Genomic DNA, 19,619 nt, shown 5'->3' with positions numbered 1-19,619 from the left:
AACAATGAATATTTTCTTTTCAAGATATAAAAAAAGGTAATTTTTTTCTCATTTAAACAAAAAAAATACTTTCTTTTCATGATGTAGAAAAAATATATTCTTTCATTTCAAGAAAATGCCGTAGTAAAAAGAACTTTCTTTCATTTTAACAAAATAATGTAGTAAAAACAACTCTGACAATACATAGGAAGATCGCACGGACAGGCTCTACCCCACAACACAATAGGTTGACCGGCCAAAGGCCCAATTTATCTACTTTGCCAGCTCCAAATCAAGCAAGCAAACCCAGTATTAACAGATAAGTAATGTAACAACTTACAGTCATATTAAAGCCCGATTTGGATTACCAGCTGCGAGGACAAAAGGTAGAAATTTATCATCCAGCTTACACATCCATAAACTTCTCACCAACAGGGTATCTAATGCCTAAGCTACAGGGTTAAAAATAATAGGGGTGAATACAACTAGCAACCAAAATGATAAAAACTAACAAATTACAGCTACCAATATGCTTAACTGACAGACTACGCAGAAACCTAGTACCAACATAACTAAGAACCTAAGACACATTTGCAAGCTGTGACTCCAGATTGTGCCAGACAGCAAATAGCATACAAGGCATACTTAGGCTCTATAGCCTCTTCAGTGAGCTGTAACAGGTCCAAGAATGTAGCATAGGCACTAACAAAGCAGCTCCACTACTACAGATGTGCATCAAATAATCAGTTCTTTCCTCTCCCACGCTTCTTTCCACTCTTTGCCTCACTTTCTCGTTCCTTCGACGCACTAGAGAATTTTCCCTTCGAGCTGCTATCAGGGTTTTTTGCCAAATTAGTTGCTTTTTCCTTCTCGTTCCCACTTCCTTTAACCTTCGACGAGCTCGATTTTAGCTTCTCCATGCCATTGGCACTGGGCTTGCCGCCACTTTGAGGGGTTTTATTTTTGGACTTGACGGCAGCTGTAACTGTTTCTTGCTTGGACTTGTTGGCAGTCGATGACGGGGTATCTTGCTTGGACTTGGATTTGGGAGTACTGCTAACATCTTTAGACCGAGCAGATGGCTTTTCAGTATCATCAACAGATTTGCCACTGCTCTTTTTAGATTGGGCCTTAGATTTACTGCTGGTTGTATCGTCAGTTCTCCCGCCAGATTTTGAGGTGCCATCTTTTAAGTTGTGCTTAAGCTTACCATCATCCTTAGATTTCTGTCCAGATTTTGTTGTCGTGTCTTTTGACTTGCTGCAGAAAGAGACCCACCACTGAAACCGTTAGGCTTCCCAACAATATGTTAATACATCACACAAGCACGCGTTAAGGAGATTTTACAACCTTTTAGGTGAAGCCTCCACTCTTGCATGCTTCGCTGATGATTCAGCATTTCTAGGTTTTTTCTTCTTCTGTCTGGCATAGTTAAAGCAGAGTCAAAGAACCACAAAGAATTGTCATACTGCTAGAATATGAAAGAAAAGATCATTTTTATAGAGGATAAACACCAAAAGTTTGTGGAGTGGTAAATACTTCCCCCTATCCTTAGCCATGAGGTAAATACTTTCCTATCCTTAGCCATGAGGTAAATACTTTCCTATCCTACGGAGTTTCTTTTGGTAGGGAGCACTTTACATCCCAAAGTGGGACTTCCCGGCACGAATCCGGGTTAGTCGCGTCCCAAAACGGGCAAAGGACACCAGGTCGAAACATTAAAAAAAAACTGTTATATATAGTGATTGAGAAGAAAAAAAACTAATTATCACTTAATTATTTAGGTTTCAATTTCTTTTATGCATAGGTCATACATTAAGCTTCTCATATCGCCCCATCCGTGTAGCAAGATCAATGAAGGCCAGAGAATCAGGGAAGGAAGCAGACAAAAGAATGAATATGACATTTCCCAAAACATAATCATTCACAAATACAATAGCGCAATGAGTACGGTCTCACTTTGCTCATCCTACAGTAAGAAGAAGAAATTCCATGGGGAAAAATCACAACCAGCCCTATCATCATACCTACCACTTTTTTCAGTTACTGTTAGACATGTACATAATGTAGTCTTGTCCCACATTGGAATATGAGTAGTATGTCCTTGTATAGTATAGGTATAAATAAGGACCTCTTGTATTGTATTGAACACATAATATCAATAACAATATCATATTTTCTCCCGTGCCTTTCTCACATGGTATCAGAGTAATCGTGAGAGATCTATCGCTGTGCATAAATTCCAGCGACTCCGGGAAGAAAAATCAGTCGACCGGAAGTCTTTTTCCAGCAAATACAGGTCTGCCGCAAGTAAAAAAAGCCACTTTTCGTCAGTGTTGTGCAAAAACCAACACCACCACAAAGTAGATCGGGCTCCGGAAACCAACCCATAAAAAAATCTCCGTCAGAAGACCCTCCACGCGCCGCCACTCGCCGCCGGAAGAAAATTTTCCGGCAAAGTTCCGACATCGCGTGAGCCAATTATTTTTTGGCGACGACTCTTCAGGACAGATTGTTATCCTTGCAATTCCGAGCCTACCCATCCAGGTTACACCAAATTCCGACCACTTTTATATTTTTCCGGCAGTGAACAGTGATTTAAGAAGTGGACTTCCGGCCATTTTTTGAAAAAGTTTCTTCAGAACAGGTGGGTCGTCTGGTAATTCCGACCTACCCCTACTATTTTTATTTCATTCCGACCACTTTGAATTTTTTTCGGCTGCTACAGTAATATTTCGAGAGCTACAGTGTTTCTGGCAAAACAGTGTTCTGTTTTTCCTGCTGTAATCAGTGTTTTCTCAGCGATCTCTTCAGTTTTCCCATAGGAGTTACTGATTTCCACTATTTCAAGTTCACCCCACTACTATTAATTGTAGCGACATGGGAACCGATACTTCGAATAGTAGGATGGTTTCTTTAGCGGATTATTTTGAGTTTCTTCAATACAGAGCAGGTAAGCAGACATCTTCTGAGATAGCTTCCGTTGTTCAAACAGGTAATAGCGTGACTTGTGTCTCTCAATCTTCATCCTCTGAGTCTTGGGTCATTGATTCAGGTGCATCGGATCATATTTCTGGTAACAAATCTCTTTTCACTACTATTTCGTATTCTCAATCTCTTCCAAGAGTCACAATGGCCAATGGGTCTCAAACAATGGCAACTACAATAGGTCAAGCAAGCCCAATTCCTTCCTTACCTTTAGATTCAGTTCTTTATGTCCCTAATAGTCCTTTTAATATCATAGTTGTTAGTCCCCTAGCCAAATCACTTAAATGTGCTGTTTTATTTCTTGATGACCATGTTTTTATACAGGGACGCAGTACATGGCGGATCATTGGTACCGGACGTGAATCAAATGGACTTTATTACCTTATCCGTGCTAAATCACAGGACTCACATCTTGTCTTCCTTCAACAACTTGTCCTGTTACTGATTCACCAGATTTATTACATAAACGGTTGGGACATCCCAGTTTGTCAAAACTTCAGAAAATGGTACCTGGTTTATCTCACTTGTCAGCTCTAGAGTGAGTCCTGTCAGCTCGGTAAGCATACTCGCTCTCATTTCCCTCGACGTATTGATAATCGGGCAGAGTCACCTTTTACTTTAGTCCATTCAGATGTTTCGGGTCCTAGTCGGGTCAGTTCTACCTTAAGATTCCGCTACTTTGTTAGTTTCATTGAAGACTATTCCAGGTGCACTAAGATATTTTTGATAAAAAATCGATCTGAGTTTTTTTCTATTTTCCAAACCTTCCACGCTGAAATTCAAAATCAATTTGGGGTTTCTATTCGCACATTTCGTAGTGATAATGCCCGAGTGTATTTGTCTTCCCCATTTCAGCAGTTTATGAAATCTCATGGGATTATTCATCAAACATCTTTGTCAGTACACATCTCAACAAAATGGGGTAGCTGAAAGAAAGAATAAACATCTTATTGAAACTGCTCGTACCCTACTCATACAATCTCATGCTTCGTTGCGTTTTAGGGGGATGCAGTTCTTACATCTTGCTATCTTATTAATCGTATGCCATCTTCAGCTATCCAGAACCAAGTTCCATTCTCTGTCATGTTTCCCCACTTACCTTTGTTCTCTCTTCCGCCTCGTGTCTTTGGAAGCACTTGTTTCGTCCATAACCTTACTCCAGGAACAGATAAGTTAGCTCCTCGTGCTCTTAAGTGCGTATTTCTTGGTTTCTCGAGAACGCAAAAAGGGTATCGATGCTATTCTCCTGACCTCCAGCGGTACCTTAGGTCCGATGATGTTACCTTCTTTAAAACTCAATCATACTTAACAGGTCCAGGTAATCACTTAGATATTTCGAAGGTACTACCAGTCTCTTCTTTTGGAGATTCAGTCACTATCTCCCATCCATCTTCCTCTATATCTCCAGCTCCACCACCTATAGCTCCCGTTCCACCATCTATAGCTCTAGTTCCTCCACATAATCCAGTTCAACCTTCTACAACTCCGTCACTATTGACTTATCATCGTCGTCCACATCCAGCATCAGGCCTAGGTGATTCACGTTCTGCATCAGATTCTGCACCTTCTGCAGACGTGTCTCCTCTTAGTCTACTGCAGACTTGTCTCCTCTTAGTCACTATTGACTTATCATCGTCGTCCACATCCAGCATCAGGCCTAGGTGATTCACGTTCTGCATCAGATTCTGCACCTTCTGCAGACGTGTATCCTCTTAGTCTACTGCGGACTTGTCTCCTCTTAGTCAACCAATTGCACTCCGCAAAGGTGTACGGCCCACACTTCTTCATCAAAAAAGGTGTACGGACCACACTTAATCCTAATCCCCCCTATGTTGGTCTAAGTTATCATCGTCTGTCGTCACCTCATTATGCTTTTATATCTTCTTTGTCCACTGTTTCCATCCCTAACCTAAGTCTACAGGTGAGGCACTATCTCATCCAGGATGGCGATATGCTATGATTGACGAGATGTCTGCTTTACATGCGAGTGGCACTTGGGAGTTTGTTCTTCTTCCTGCAGGTAAATCTACTATTGGTTGTCGTTGGGTTTATGCAGTCAAAGTCGGCCCGGATGGCCAGGTTGATCGGCTTAAGGTTTGTCTTGTTGCAAAAGGATATACTCAGATTTTTGGGCTTGATTATAGTGATACTTTCTCTCCCGTGGCTAAAGCAGCATCTGTTCGTCTTTTTTTGTCCATGGCTGATGTACGTCATTGGCCTCTTTATCAGTTAGACATTAAGAATGCTTTTCTCCACGGTGATCTTGAGAAGCAAGTTTATATGGAGCAACCACCTAGTTTTGTTGCTCAGGGGGAGTTTAGTGGTTATGTATGCAGATTGCACAGGTCACTATATGGTTTGAAACAGTCCCCTCGAGCTTGGTTTGGTAAGTTCAACACAATTATTCAAGAGTTCGGCATGACTCGTAGTGAGGCCGATCACTCTGTGTTTTATCGGCATTCTGCTCCGAATCTGTGCATTTATCTGGTAGTTTATGTTGATATGTTGCATTTACTGGCAACGATTAGGATGGTTACTAATCTGAAGCAACATCTCTTTCAGCACTTCCAAACTAAGGATCTAGGCAAACTGAAGTATTTCCTAGGTATTGAGGTCGCTCAGTCTAGCTCAGGTATTGTTATTTCACAGCATAATTATGCCTTAGACATTCTTGAGGAGACTGGAATGATGGGTTGCAAACCTATTGACTCTCCTATGGATCTGAATGCTAAGCTTCTGCCTGGACAGGGGGAGCCTCTTAGAGACCCTACGAGATACAGGAGGTTGGTTGGAAAATTGAATTACCTCACAGTGACTAGACCTGACATTTCTTTTCCGGCGAGTGTTGTAAGTCAGTTTATGGATTCTCCATGTGATAATCACTGGGATGCAGTTGTTCGTACTCTTCGGTATATAAAGTCAGCTCCAGGCAAAGGATTACTATTCGAGGATCGAGGCCACGAGCAGATTGTTGGGTACACAGATGCTGATTGGGTAGGATCACCTTCTGATAGACGATCTACATCTGGATATTGTGTTCTAGTAAGAGGTATTTGGTCTCCTGAAAGAGCAAGAAACAGAATGTAGTTGCTCGATCTAGCGCCGAAGCCGAATAGCGGACCATGGCTATGGCAACGTGTGAGTTAGTTTGGGTCAAGCAGTTGCTCAAGGAGTTAAAGTTAAGAGAAATCAACAAGATGGAACTAGTGTGTGATAACCAAGCTGCTCTTCATATTGCGTCAAATCCGATGTTCCATGAGAGGACTAACACATTGAGATCGATTGTCACTTTGTCAGAGAAAAATTACTTTCAGGAGATATTGTTACAAAGTTTGTAAAGTCGAATGGTCAATTAGCACATATTTTCACTAAGTCTCTTACTGGTTCTCGTATTAGTTACATGTGTAACAAGCACCGTACATATGATGTGTATGCACCGGCTTGAGAGGGAGTGTTAGATATGTACATAATGTAGTCTTGTCCCATATTGGAATATGAGTAGTATGTCCTTGTATAGTATAGCTATACCTATTATATTGTATTGAACACACAATATCAACATCGATATCAATATCATATTTTCTCCCGTGCTTTCTCACAGTTACTAAAATAGCAGAAATGCTGCAAATAGAACAAGGAAATCAAGAACTTGCATAAACCAGGCCAAACCATATAGACACAAGTTAAAATAAGACAATTTAATACTTCAGTAGCTAACCATGTGCTCAATAAGACTTGAAATCAACAACCTTTAACAGATTTCCAAAGTAGGTCAACCAAGCAACAAAAAGGTTTCGAAAGAAAAGGTAGCCAACCCTCCTGTAGACAAACTCTCATCGCTTCTCATCATATAGAATACAACAAAAATGGATTGTAAGCTAGCTTCGCATTCCATACTAATCAAACAACTTGGCCAAAGATCTCTAACCCTTTTAGCAACAAAGGTTCACAGAAATATAAAATAATAAAACAGCAATGAGAATCTTTTATCATATTCTTCAGTTAAGATGTATTTGTAAGTAGTTATAGTGGTAAAGAGACAGTTGAAGGACAATCTTAGATAGAAAAGCAGAAGGGTTCCAGAAAGGTGGACATTTAGGATGCTCCTAGCTCTACCCTGGTCAGTAATTATAGCTTCAGGCGTGAATAAATGCCTTGAAAACCAAATAAGAAATAAGAATGAGGTGGACAATTAGGATGCTCTTAGCTGTACCCTGGTCAGTATTATAGCTTCAGGTGTGAATAAATGCCTTGAAAACCAAATAAGAATAAGGTGATAAACAGCTATGCTTACCTCTCGGAAGCTGCATCAGCACTTGCTATTTGTTCCTGTCAACAGAGCGCATACAAATGTATCAAAGAGATACAAAATCATAACAAATGCAAATTACAGCCAGTAACTAACCCCTTCTGACATTGGATCATCTTCTACTAACTTCCAGCGTTCCTCTGTGAGATTTATGGTTTCTACATCCCCATCAGTGTAGACAACCTAATAAGAAATTATCATTCAAATATAGAAGGCTTAGTGCAAATGAAACAATTCAATTCTACGCAGCAGAAAACAAACTGCACTCACTCTGTACTTCTTTTTGGCAGAATCAAACTTCTCAACAACACCTTCATAAAATCTGTAACAACAAAGGAATATCAGCATAAATTCTAATACATATCTTGAGGTATCCCAACACTTGCATCCTCATTTCCCAAGACGCAGACCAATGGCATAATATCATTTCTAAGATGTAATATATACCTTTTTTTATAAGTAAAATAAGATGTAACATATACTAATGCAGATAAAAAGATTCAAGAAAAAATAGAACTGGAGAAATTACTCAGCAATTTCAGCGAACTCAATATGATAGTAATTCTAAACTGTCGGGGTCAGTTATGAGGGGAAAAACATGCTTGGACAGGAAAAACATGTCAGGCAGCAGCATAATAAAGTAAGATAAACACTTACTCTTTATCCAATGGCCACCAAACTTTGATTTTTTTACCAACCAGGCTCTCACCATGTTGCACAGTCTCGCTTACCTGACAAGTAAAAGCAGTACAGTGGCAGTGTGATTAGGTATTAATCTCTCAGGCAAACAACTTGTTAATCACACAGGAGTATTGTAGAAGCTAAATGAATTTGATCTAGAATAAAGCAGTTTGTCAAGATAAAACCCTGACTTACGATAACCGTCTTCCTAAGTGAATTCAATTAAAAACAAGCAATCAGAAATGAGTGCCAACAAATGTCAGCAACACAGAAGAGGTGAGTTGGAGAAAGAAAGGCAGTAGTCCCCTGACGAAAGGGGGAACGTAAGAGCAAAAAAAAAGAAAAAAAATTAAGCACGCATTCAGCAAGATTAAGGTGACATTTGCATTTGGCTTAGTTGTTTCCTAACACAAATGTTAGGTTTTGGAACAAAGAGCTATTTTAAAGAACAAGCAAAATGTGTGTCTGTGTGTATACAAGAACTTAACAGGTGGCAACAAATGGTAAGTCTATACTACTTGCTAACCACTATCGACTTTTATAACAAAAATTGGTTGGAAGAATTGCAGCATAAAAACACCATTTTTACATTTGCAAAATAGAACAAGCATAGCACAGAGCATTAGTACGATAGAAACCCACAAAATAAGAAAGGAGTAAAAAACATGAAAATGCTTACCTTGTCCTTGCCTGAAGAACGCTGCTTTCTCTTTGCACTTGTCCTGGGTGTTTCCTCTTCGTTACTTTCATGCTTAGCAGAGTTATCTGGAGACTCTGGAGAAGGTACTATCTCCTGCAAAACAAAACAACAACATGAGACAGGCACGGAGGGTCATGGCAAGTCTAACGCAGAAATAAAGTCTAACAGGCTCGGTTGTAAGAACTGCACAAACAGGACAAAATCCATATTTGTAAAATAGAGCATGGCATGTAACATTATTATCTAGATATAAATGTTCATAATAACAAGAAAACAAAAATGTAAAATGCTTACCCTGCCCTTGCCTGACGAAGGCTTTTTCTTTGCACTCGTCCTGGGAATATCCTCTTCATTACATTCATGTTTAGCAGAGTCATCAGGTGACTCTTGTGGAGGCGCTGTCTCCTGCACAGTTAAAATTGACAACTTATAAGACAGACATGAAGAGATATTGATAAATCCAACAGAGAAATAAAGTTACATAAAGAGAAGATAAATTACTCCAACATCATATTAAATAGAGGATTGAGGGAGTTTTTTTACCGGACTAGCTTTTCCACGTCCACGCTTTTTGCTATCTTCTTTATTTCTCACAGATGGACCAACCTGATTCTTATTCTTGATATCAATCTTCTTACCCGATTTCTTCTGCTTTTTCGCCTCCCCATCACTGGTCGATCCACCTTCATTCTCCTTATGAGAAGGCTCTGAAGGAGCTTTCTTCGAAGGGCGCCTCACCTGTTTAACCTCCAAGTCACTTGTAGCTTCAGATTCCTTCTCAGACACACACTCTTCTTGATTTAAGCTGTCCTCTTTTCGCCGACCACCTTTCTTCGGTGCACTCTCATCAGGAAGGCTCAGAACAGTGGACGAAGGAGCAACATTAACAGCTTCCCCCTCAGATTCTTTGGGTGCAGAGTCCTGAAGAGTAGTTTCCAGCTCCTCCTCCAAAGAGTTAGACTGCTCAACCGCTGGATCTTCAGAAGCTGAACTTTGGTCATTTTTGTTTTGATTATTCTGATGATCTGGAAGCTTCCCAGCTTCTTTTTCACTATCATCACAAGCTTGGTGAGAAGATTCTGCTGAGTTTGAAGAGTTTGTCCTTTTTCCTCTTTTCTTAGCAGTTTGTTCTGACTTGGATTCTGAATTTGTAGACTTTCCAGCCCTTAAATCATCAGACTCAGATTTGGATGGTGTCTTAGCAGCATCTTGCAGATCCGCCTCATCATGACCTCCAGCATTTGCTAATAGTTCTGCTTCAGCAGCCGATCCCACATTCTCCTGACTAACGCCATTACTTATGATTGATTTGGGAGATCTATTCACTGTGGGGTCAATATCTTCTGAACGTGCTTCTTCTCTTATGCTCTCAGCCATCTGATCAAACAAGTTACCAAATAAATACCTTGTAATAACAGCCAGCCAACGATGTTTTCACACCATAAGAATATTATGGTGCTAACATATTCAATCCCACACCATCCATTACAAATATTAAAGACATTACTGACTCAAAAGGGTCAAATTCACTGATTTACCAACACAAAAACAAACTAAGGACCCATTAGGACAACATTTGGTTGAAGGTGAAAAAATAAGCATTTGAAGTTGAAGTTGAAAAAGAGTATTTGGAGTAGTTCACTGTGTTTGGACATGAATTTCTCTTGGGAAAAGAGTTGAAGTTTTGTGAGTGAACCATTATTTCACTTGAAATACTCCTCAAACAGGATTTTCAACTTCAAACTCTCTATTTTAAGTAAAGTTGAAATAATGGACAAAATTGCAAAAGACGCATTCATTTGCAATTAATATTTCATTATTTGCAAATATTAATATGTGTCCAAACACCTAGATAATATCCAAACCACATGCCTGGCCTGCCTCATCTGAAGATGCTGTAGCCACTTTGCTCCCATCACCCTAAATTATATGATCCAGAGGCAATATACAATAAATTTATGACAAGAATTTTGGGGAAAGAAACACTTATCAAAGTTATTCAAAGTCTCACACCTGAGTTGCCGGAGCAGCCTCTGGAAGATCAGCCAACTTGCCCTCAGCAGCCTTGAAAACACATCAATACAGATCATCAATATCAAAACTCCAGGAGGGGGCATAAGGGCACTTACATTGTTAGCAGTTATAAATAACAGACCTTCAAGCAGTTACTCAGGCAAAAAATTTGCAACAATAGTAGATCAGAATCAACAACGGAAAAAGAAAAAAGAAAATAATGAATTCAATTCCTGATATGTGACAGGTCGACATGGAAAGAACAAGGAAGTTGATTTTCTTTCAGACAAGCAGATATAATTTAAAGTAGATATAGCACCAAATGTACTATCACCGTACAAGTGAATTGATTACATTGTCAATATGACTGAAAGAGAAGAGTGAAACATGATTTGCAGCCTTGACTCTTTCCAAGAGCCATGCATAAGTAACTATCCCTCTCAAGGCGAAATAGATAGATATCTTCCCAATGAAACAGCAGAATTTCAGCAGTTACCGCATCAGTCAACAGACACAGACAAATGAATATTTGCATTTAGAATTAACTAGTTAAAGATACATCAAGTGAGCTATACTTTCCAACAAAAGTTACTCTCCACACATGCATAGATCATGTAAAAAAAGAGTCAATCTTTTTAATTGCTATGATTTATACATGCTAAAAATGTTTTTAAAGAAAGGACAATGTATTTGCTTTATCATCTCAATGGGCAAATACATTACAGGCAGAAACTCTCCTTCAAGGCACTTTTCTGCTACCTCTTATAATTGGTGGAGCCATTTTACATCTCTAATTCAATTACAAAATCAAATACTTTGTCAAATTGAAGCAAGGGAAGAAAAACAAGTATGTACTGTTAGAAAAAGAAACTGAAACTTACAGGCCCTAATCATATCTAAGCCTTGAGGAACAACGAATGCATATCAGGTTTCCAACAGGAATAGGAAAGGGACCTTTTAATTTTGTGAACATCAACACAACATCACCACTATCAGGCCAGCAGATATTAACTAAACCCACAACTTAAACACGAGAAAGATTATTGTCTTAGACTCCCTAGATTATGCGGGAAAATGTAAAGGTGAAGTTAGACTTCATGTTAATCTGTACAGCAATAGTTCAGCAGCAAAAGTTCAGATACAGAATAACTTAGAAATAAAAGTTGACTAACCAATTGTTCCTTTGGTACACTGTCATTGATATGACCAACAGCTGGAAGAGTCCCTTCACACACTGAAGTAACAATTTTATTGTACTCATCCAAAGAGATGTGCAATGATTCTACTGCTTGCGTCAAGTAAGGTTTAAGCTTCTCTGCACAGTTTGCAAATACTTTCTCCCCCAACCTTTTAGCAATTGGTGTCGCCTCCTGAAAGAAACTTATTAAATTTAGCATTGTCGCAAGACTACAGAGAACTCAAGAGGAATAACATAAAATATATCATCTCTTCGACCACAACATACCTCATTGTCCTTTTTAACACTAGCCAATAGAGGGGTGAGCAACTCAAGGGGTACCTCTTCACTTTCTTCCAGCACAAGAGTCATGATAGTTGCCATGGATGAGAATATATTTTCTGGGTGATCCTCTCTGAAAGTGGAAGGCAATGAATGAACAGTCTATTCAGTTGAGCTCACTACTATGCTTAAACATATTCAATAGGAATTAGCATACAAAAAAAATAAGAAAAGTCGAGTGCCTCACATGGGGGAGAAAACAGAGGCCACAAGATTGCATAATCAACATTATCCATTTATTTGATAAGTTTAAACGACATTATCCAGTTACACCACTGCGGCGAGTAATTCATTACATGCGTACAACCATTCCAAAAGAAAACTACTCTGAGCTTTAACATGGAGCACAGTTGAGTGTACTGACAGAAGGGTAATGTTCCAGAGATTAGATGTACACTGTTGATCGGCAACCCGTGCATCTACAACCATCTTAGATGTAAAACCTATCATCTTGCTACTTTTATAAATAGTTATCAAGAGCCTGCTTGGAGTATTTTCTGAACAAGTCTTTGATAAGCTTTTTAATGTTATCAGGAAGAAAGAAAAACTAATTGTTCTTTCCACTGTTCCAGAAGTTTTTCCATTTCAAAAAGAAAACTACCGAAGTGCCGCAGGAAAGTTTTAAACCAAATTTTTTTTTGCAAAGCTTCTGAAATTTTTGCTGGCCAATCACCAGCTACATATCTCCAAACAACTATGTGATCATGTCATGTCACATATCAATAAAATATCTTTAACAACAACAACAACCACCCGGTGTAATCTCACAAGTGTGGTCTGGGAGGGTAGGATGTACGCAGCCTTACCCCTACCCTGGAAGGGCAGAGACTGTTTCCAATAGACCCTCGGCTAAAGAAATAAAATATCTTTAACAACTAGGGAAAATCATTTCCAATATCACTCCTAAAAGTTGATCAAATTAGATAATGATATTCAAAATAAGTAGCCAATAGATTTCCTCATTCCTGCTCTCTAACAATCACACTAATCCCGCTGACACCCCAGTATAGGCACCCAAATGATGAGAAGCTATAGGGAAAATCATTTCCAATGTCACTCCTAAAAGTTGATCAAATTAGATAATGATATTCAAAAAAAGTAGCCAATGGATTTCCTCATTCCTGCTCTCTAACAATCACACTAATCCCGCTGACACCCCAGTATAGGCACCCAAATGATGAGAGGTTCACAATCCCATGAATCTAAAATCACACACTTTGATGGAATGTGGGCGATTATAACTTCAGACATATTCTCAAAAAAATACAAGTCCGAGAACACTTCGCTGGTATCAAGACTTCTGCTAAAGAAGAAGTAGAAGAAGTAGAAGAAGCAGCAGCAGCAGCGGCACATCATACCATGAATCAATAACCAAACATCAGAGAAACAAAATTACTGTTGAACGATTAAGATATATGGCAATACCTTATAGCTTTAAGGAAGTGCTGAAACATCTCAGTAATGAGCTTATCACATTCTAGATCCAACATGACAACACATGACCTGACCTTGGCCACTGTCTCAAGGATCAACACCCTCTTATTATATGATCTGCTGGACTGGTCATGTAAATTCTCAAAGGATGATACAATTAATTGAAAGACATCCTGTATCAACGAAGTGGAATGTTATTGGAGGGCTGATATATAAGAAAGAACTAGGAGAAAGCAAACTTCACATACCTTCATTTTCTCATCATCATATGGAGCATCTGGTGCAGTAATCCTAGTTATCTCACTTATACAAGAAGCAACTGCGACCTTCACATCAAGATCAGAATGCCTCAGGAGGTCATTTGCAACCAATGCCTTCATTAATGGAGAAAGTGCATCATGCATTGATTCGGCCGGTGATTGCTCCACCTTTGACAGGGAAAATTCTACTTGCTTAAAGCAGAAAAAACCAAAAGTATATTAAGATTAGCCAAGCACAGTAACCAGAATTACCAAAAGTAGTTCTCACAGAAATTGATGAAGATGAGCAATAACAGTAAGATTTTTCTTGGTGCTTTTCGAAGAGAACAAGTTCTACATAACCTTTTTTGGCAGGCAATGTAAGAAATATCCTTAATGCTGGGAAAGAGTACATCCAAAAAAAAAATCAGTGAGTGTAAAGAACCTAGAAAGTCAACAAAAGCCTCCGGCTCTAAAACATTTGCTGTGAATATTGTTACATCAAAAATTAAACAAAAATATACACTTGTACTTACGATTAACTACATTCTCCTTTTTGCTTTCAAAAACTCTGGCATTTCTTAATCTCCAGTTCTCCACATAACCTCACCATACTACTATGGGGGATGACTTCCAGAAAAGTTTTAAAAGTTAATCTCTCTAGCTAAAATTCAATGACTCACCTAAAGAAGGAGAGAAAGAAACACGGGACAACTTGATTCTCTTCCCCAGAGATTTTGTATTAGATCACACTCAAAGGTTCACACATACATACACATTCATGAAGTCATGACGGTTAGTTAGCACCATTTTTAGTCCACAGGCTAAAGGTTTTATGCATTTTCCTACGAGAATTATGGCAGCATAAAAACTCACAAACCAAATCTTTTAAATAATAATCTAAGGACATAGTTTGGCATGTCCTTAATAGCTCCCATTTGTATCAACAGAACATGCAATCCTCATCAGCAAGTTATCAAGGGCGGGGGTTCCACAGGAAACCCATGGTTCCAAATTTTGAAACAATTGTCACTGTTTGTCACTCTGTAACCGGGCACATGAAGATGCACTGTCCATAGTTACTCTAAAACTAAGGCGACAATTGATTAATAAAATTGTTCAAACACAAATCCATGTATATAAACTTTCACCGGGAAAAGTCGCCCAACAAAAGGTGGCCTAATTCATTAACGCTTCTCAATTTTGTAATGCAGATGGTGTCCAGGCCACTCACACATGTGTTGAGCAACTCTGCCCACCAAGTCTTATACAGAGGAAGAAATCACCTAGTGATTCTTGCAGCAGCTAGGATTTTAACCTTAGACCCCCATGGTTCTCCTCCCACTTCATTGACAATTAGGTTACTCCCTTGTGTGCGTGTTGATAACAGTTACTTTACCAATCAAAAAAGAAAAGCTGATAACAGCGTTCAAGTGCTGGATATTATAGAGCAAGACCCAGAATGCCTTCAAGATACCAAAGTTATATCCTTAATAGAACATTCAAAGAAAAATACCATCAACGGCAGCATATTAAGATATACCAAATAGGCAAAAAAGACACCATGTAAGAAATTTAAAATGCAATAACTCTACAGAAGCGAATAAAAAATAAGAAAAAGGCTTTACGTCAAGCAAGATGATGAGTTCGTCAAGTGAAGAAGGAGGCTGAAGAAGCTTATTCCCAGCTTCCGCAAGTTGTTCTTCTAGCTCTTTATTTGAAGCCGACATCGCTTTTTCTTCAAGATCTCCTAGAAAAATCAATACAGATTTAAACTTACAATAACTCTTCACACCATCAAACCCTAGAAATAGCGTTTATCAGAAAGAAACAAAATCAATTGCTCCGCGTATTGCACAAAGAGAAGAGGAAAACGATCTTGTGAAACCCTAAGGAAATGAGTGAACTTTTTTTAGTAGAAATTAGAAAATAAAGAGCAGGGCTCTTTTTTTTTTTTTTTTTTTTTGTTTTGGGGAGATAAATGGTGTAAATTTAAAGCGTTGAATTTATGGAGGGCTTTCGTTGTTGGAAAATAAAAGTAGGGGAGAATCCCGCTGAGAGATTGGGGTCGGAATTATCGTGGGTTATTGGATTTGCTTTAATTTGGAATATCGAGTCCGCCAATCGAAGTTTGAGAAGCGTGGCATTTTGTTTCTTTATTTCCCTTTTTTGAAATGCCAAGTGCCTTGTGTTTACTTTTATGGTTAGGTTATTCTTATCTTTCCACTAAATATTACTCCTTCCTATCCAAAATAAGAGATTTTCTGAATGTTTTCACACGGATTAAGAAATCTAATTTTTAGCATTAATTAGCATTGGAATTAATCATATTAATTTTTACTATCTCACATAAACACTCTTAACACATATTCCAACACTATTTACTCCAAGGACAATGTAAGAAAAATATAATTAATTCATTCTTGAAATATAGAAAAATTACTTATTTTGACCACAAGAAAAATGCCAAAAAATCACTTATTTTGAACCGGAGGGAGTACTACTCCTAAGTATTTTTTAGTTTTACTAAATTAAATCATTTTAATTCATTTTATTTAACTGTTCTTATTCTCTACATTTGATTTGATTCACAGAACTGCGCTTAGCTCCATGCTCATAAAACAACTCTGTTGTACTAGTTGGCAAAGAGTTGGTAATATCCGAAGCACTTGAATAATCCAGTAGCTTATGTTAAATTAACTTAGGAAACAGATTAAATTTTATCATATAAAACTTACGACAAAGCCTGCTCCATTTATAATTTTACTACAAAGTGAGAAAAGGACACCTATTTATTATTTGTGTAATGCATTATTTTCTAGATTTATTTCATTAAATATTATAATTACTTTCTGGTTTAACGCTCTAAAAATGTGAAGGTTTTATTTCGAACAAAAAAAAGAAATTAAGAACTTACATATTAAATTTTTAATTTAGAAAATTTGAAGAATAAATATATTCCATAAAATTTGTGTAACAATATTATCTTATCAAAAAAATTGTGGAACAATCTTAACGCTATGAACTGCTATGTAAGGTTAGTTGGCTTGCAATATGAAATACTCCTATGAAATAGTTAATCGATAAACGTGAGTGAACATAAAAATAAAATATCGTTCAGTAAATTAGTTACTTTAGTTAGCCAATTTTGTGTAAGGTATTTTCTTCTTCTTTTTTTCGTGTTATCTTTATATACCGTGGTTAAATTATATGAAAGTTCATCAATAACTGGTAAGAGAAATAAAAATAAAATGTTGTGAAGTATGTAGTTCATATGTGATATGGACATAAATTCATATTATTTTGATTTATAAAATTATAAGAAATGTTAACTAAAAGGTGTACAGATGAATGAGAGTCATTACTTCTAAAAAAATCAAATGAGTAGGTTGAAATAATTCTTTAACTATACAACATTATTTGATAATTTTCTTTTAGTTGTGAGCTGTTATAAGTCATACTAATAGTTGCCTACCGTTGACCTTTCCAATAATATCCAACTCATTTTGATCGTTTATTCATGATTAAGAAGATATTTTGTCTTATTCAAAAGTAGATAGGTGCTTTTTAGAACTTTAAATTCGAGTGTCGAGTGAAATCTACTCAAAATAACATAAAGACTTAATAAACCTTTAAAATTAAAATTATACGAATCTGATACAACTACAGACAAAAGTTGTCTAAATGCATAAAATCTTCGAAAAAAAGCCGATCATCTTAGCATATAATCTGACAAGTTTTTGAGTAAATCCTTAACTCTATATGTAGGGTATGTACGATTAATATAATTATGAATCTATGCATATTTAAGTGAATTTCAGACAAAATTTATTTAAATTTGTCCGAAGAAAGAATGATCTAGCATAATAGGGTATGGAATACAAAGTTATAACATCAATTGATTAGCTCAGTGATATATGGTATTTAATGCATATTTGGAATTTCAGACAACCACAAAAACGAATTAAATGCATTTTTCCTGGAAGGGGAGATTATCTTACTAGTATATTAACTTTTAGGTAATGTATTTTAAAGACTTAAGGAACTCTTTAGGCTTTAATTTTTAGTTTCATAAAGAGCATTTTGTCGCATAGGTTAACATAATCGAGCTAATATTTTAATTTGGGTAAATGAGGAGATCTATCTTTGCACATATTTTTGGTATTTTAATATCCCTAGCATTTGAACGCTAATAACTTTACCAAACCTATGAAATAAAGTGAATTTATAAATAAATAAAAGCTAACTCGCCGTGGAATATATTGTACCCAATTGACAATAATAATCGTGTATAATAATTTCAGAAAAAAATATTTTTTGAAATTATAATTATAATCTAAAGTCAAATCAATAAAAGTAAAGAGTTCAAGGGTTGACCATATGGGTTGTTCATCCGATGTTTGCAAATGAAGTTTTTTGGGCAAATATACTAGGAATTAATTCTCCTAGACATGATTTTGATTGTAGTATTAACATCCTCCATTCTTTGGTTCGATTTCCAGATTTGATAGGGATCCTAATATCCCTTTTGATGTATCTCTTTCAATTATTCAATTAGCAATATAAATGCACCCCTTTAACAAAAAATAATAATAATAACAATAATAAAAAGAGTTATGGTGTTTTGAAATTACAAAAAATTATTAAGTTCAAGCAGTGCCCCCTTTGTTAAAGCATTTGAAGTATCGATTTGGACTAAAATATGACGAGTTTTGTGAAAGGGAGGCTCGTCACAATGGTAACCATTAATTAGAGCCTACTTATATTCCAATGTGCAATATAAGGAGGAAATTGAGTGTTAAAAGAAAGTTAAGAGGAAAAAGTCAGACTTGCAGTATATATGCGTAGTTTATACCGACACACCTTATAAAGTCAATAATTGACTCGCTACACAACATAAAATTAAATAGCATATGGACGCAACCAAAACTCTATAGGTACCAAGCAACCATGATATGGCATGTCTTGAAACGGTGAGGCATCGCGCGAAAGAAGGTAGACAAAAATTAAGTCGTTGTTGTATGAGGTATTTCGTGATATATGATAATCTCTCGTCAAGTAAAAATTTAGAAAATCGAACCAGCAATCTAAGTGAGCTCTTTGTAATAACGAAAAACACAATAATATGTCGCATAAAGTAAAAATTATCCAAAACAAGCTGGGGATTGATGTCTTTATATATGGCGTAATACTTGTTGTAAGTAGTAATGTATCTTTCGGATTCGAAAGAGTAGAAATGGTCTTGAAAGAACAAGACAACTAGGAGCAAATGATTAATAATTTCTCTCATTTTTTTCTTAATAATAGTCATGGAATATTGTAATTCAATTGAGAGTGGTTCCATAAGTGGATATATTTTATACTTGGGATTGTGATGAACCTTTAATTTCTGTACATGATCTTTGATTAAATTTTATTTGTAATTAATTTATTGTGAATTATCAAATAGAGCATTTTTGTGTAGTTATTTATTGTGGATTATCGAACTAAACTAAATTGGAATTGCAGTAGTTACTGTAGTTGTTTTTGGATTACAAATGACTTACTTACCCTTGCATTGATTTTGCATCAATTAGTCGTGGATTTTAGTTAATTGATGTCATTAGATTATAAGTTCAACTCGAAAAAGAAAGATTGAGATTGAGGAAAAGGCTAGAGCACCCGAATAATTATTTCCGTATTTCCAATGTTGAATAGTTTTTTATTAGTATAAATAGACCATAATTTTACATCTTATACTCGTATTCCACTTATATA

The 19,619-nt window shown here is 36.9% G+C and overlaps 1 protein-coding gene across 2 annotated transcripts; it reads right to left on the bottom strand.

The window, feature by feature from the left end:
* LOC109227269 (transcription factor TFIIIB component B'' homolog) lies at positions 272-15,886 on the bottom strand. Of its 2 annotated transcripts, XM_019392362.1 has the most exons (16): positions 15,491-15,886; positions 13,872-14,075; positions 13,615-13,796; positions 12,136-12,262; positions 11,843-12,040; positions 10,671-10,721; positions 10,530-10,577; positions 9,201-10,034; positions 8,952-9,062; positions 8,637-8,750; positions 7,934-8,007; positions 7,547-7,598; positions 7,373-7,459; positions 7,262-7,296; positions 1,330-1,401; positions 272-1,239 (listed from the first exon to the last, which is right to left on the bottom strand). In XM_019392362.1, the coding sequence occupies exons 1-16, from the start codon at positions 15,590-15,592 to the stop codon at positions 723-725; spliced, it is 2,808 nt and encodes a 935-aa protein (XP_019247907.1). In that variant the 5' UTR covers positions 15,593-15,886; the 3' UTR covers positions 272-722. The 2 variants fall into 2 exon arrangements, with proteins under 2 accessions (XP_019247907.1, XP_019247908.1); XM_019392363.1 differs by lacking the exon at positions 10,530-10,577 and having other exon boundaries at positions 15,491-15,885.

The sequence above is a fragment of the Nicotiana attenuata genome, chromosome 6, assembly GCF_001879085.1.
Source record: "Nicotiana attenuata strain UT chromosome 6, NIATTr2, whole genome shotgun sequence".
NCBI classification, from domain to species: domain Eukaryota; kingdom Viridiplantae; phylum Streptophyta; class Magnoliopsida; order Solanales; family Solanaceae; genus Nicotiana; species Nicotiana attenuata.
Note: the sequence above shows the minus strand (reverse complement) of the source record. Positions and strands in the feature narration are given on the sequence as shown.

Excerpts from the sequence above, each read along its gene's own strand:
- LOC109227269 (XM_019392362.1), bottom strand. The coding sequence starts at position 15,592 with ATGTCGGCTTCAAATAAAGAGCTAGAAGAACAACTTGCGGAAGCTGGG. Across the intron at positions 10,578-10,670 it reads AGGCTGCTCCGGCAACTCAG|GGTGATGGGAGCAAAGTGGC; the intron begins GTGTGAGACTTT and ends CATATAATTTAG. Across the intron at positions 9,063-9,200 it reads GACGTGGAAAAGCTAGTCCG|GAGACAGCGCCTCCACAAGA; the intron begins GTAAAAAAACTC and ends TTAACTGTGCAG.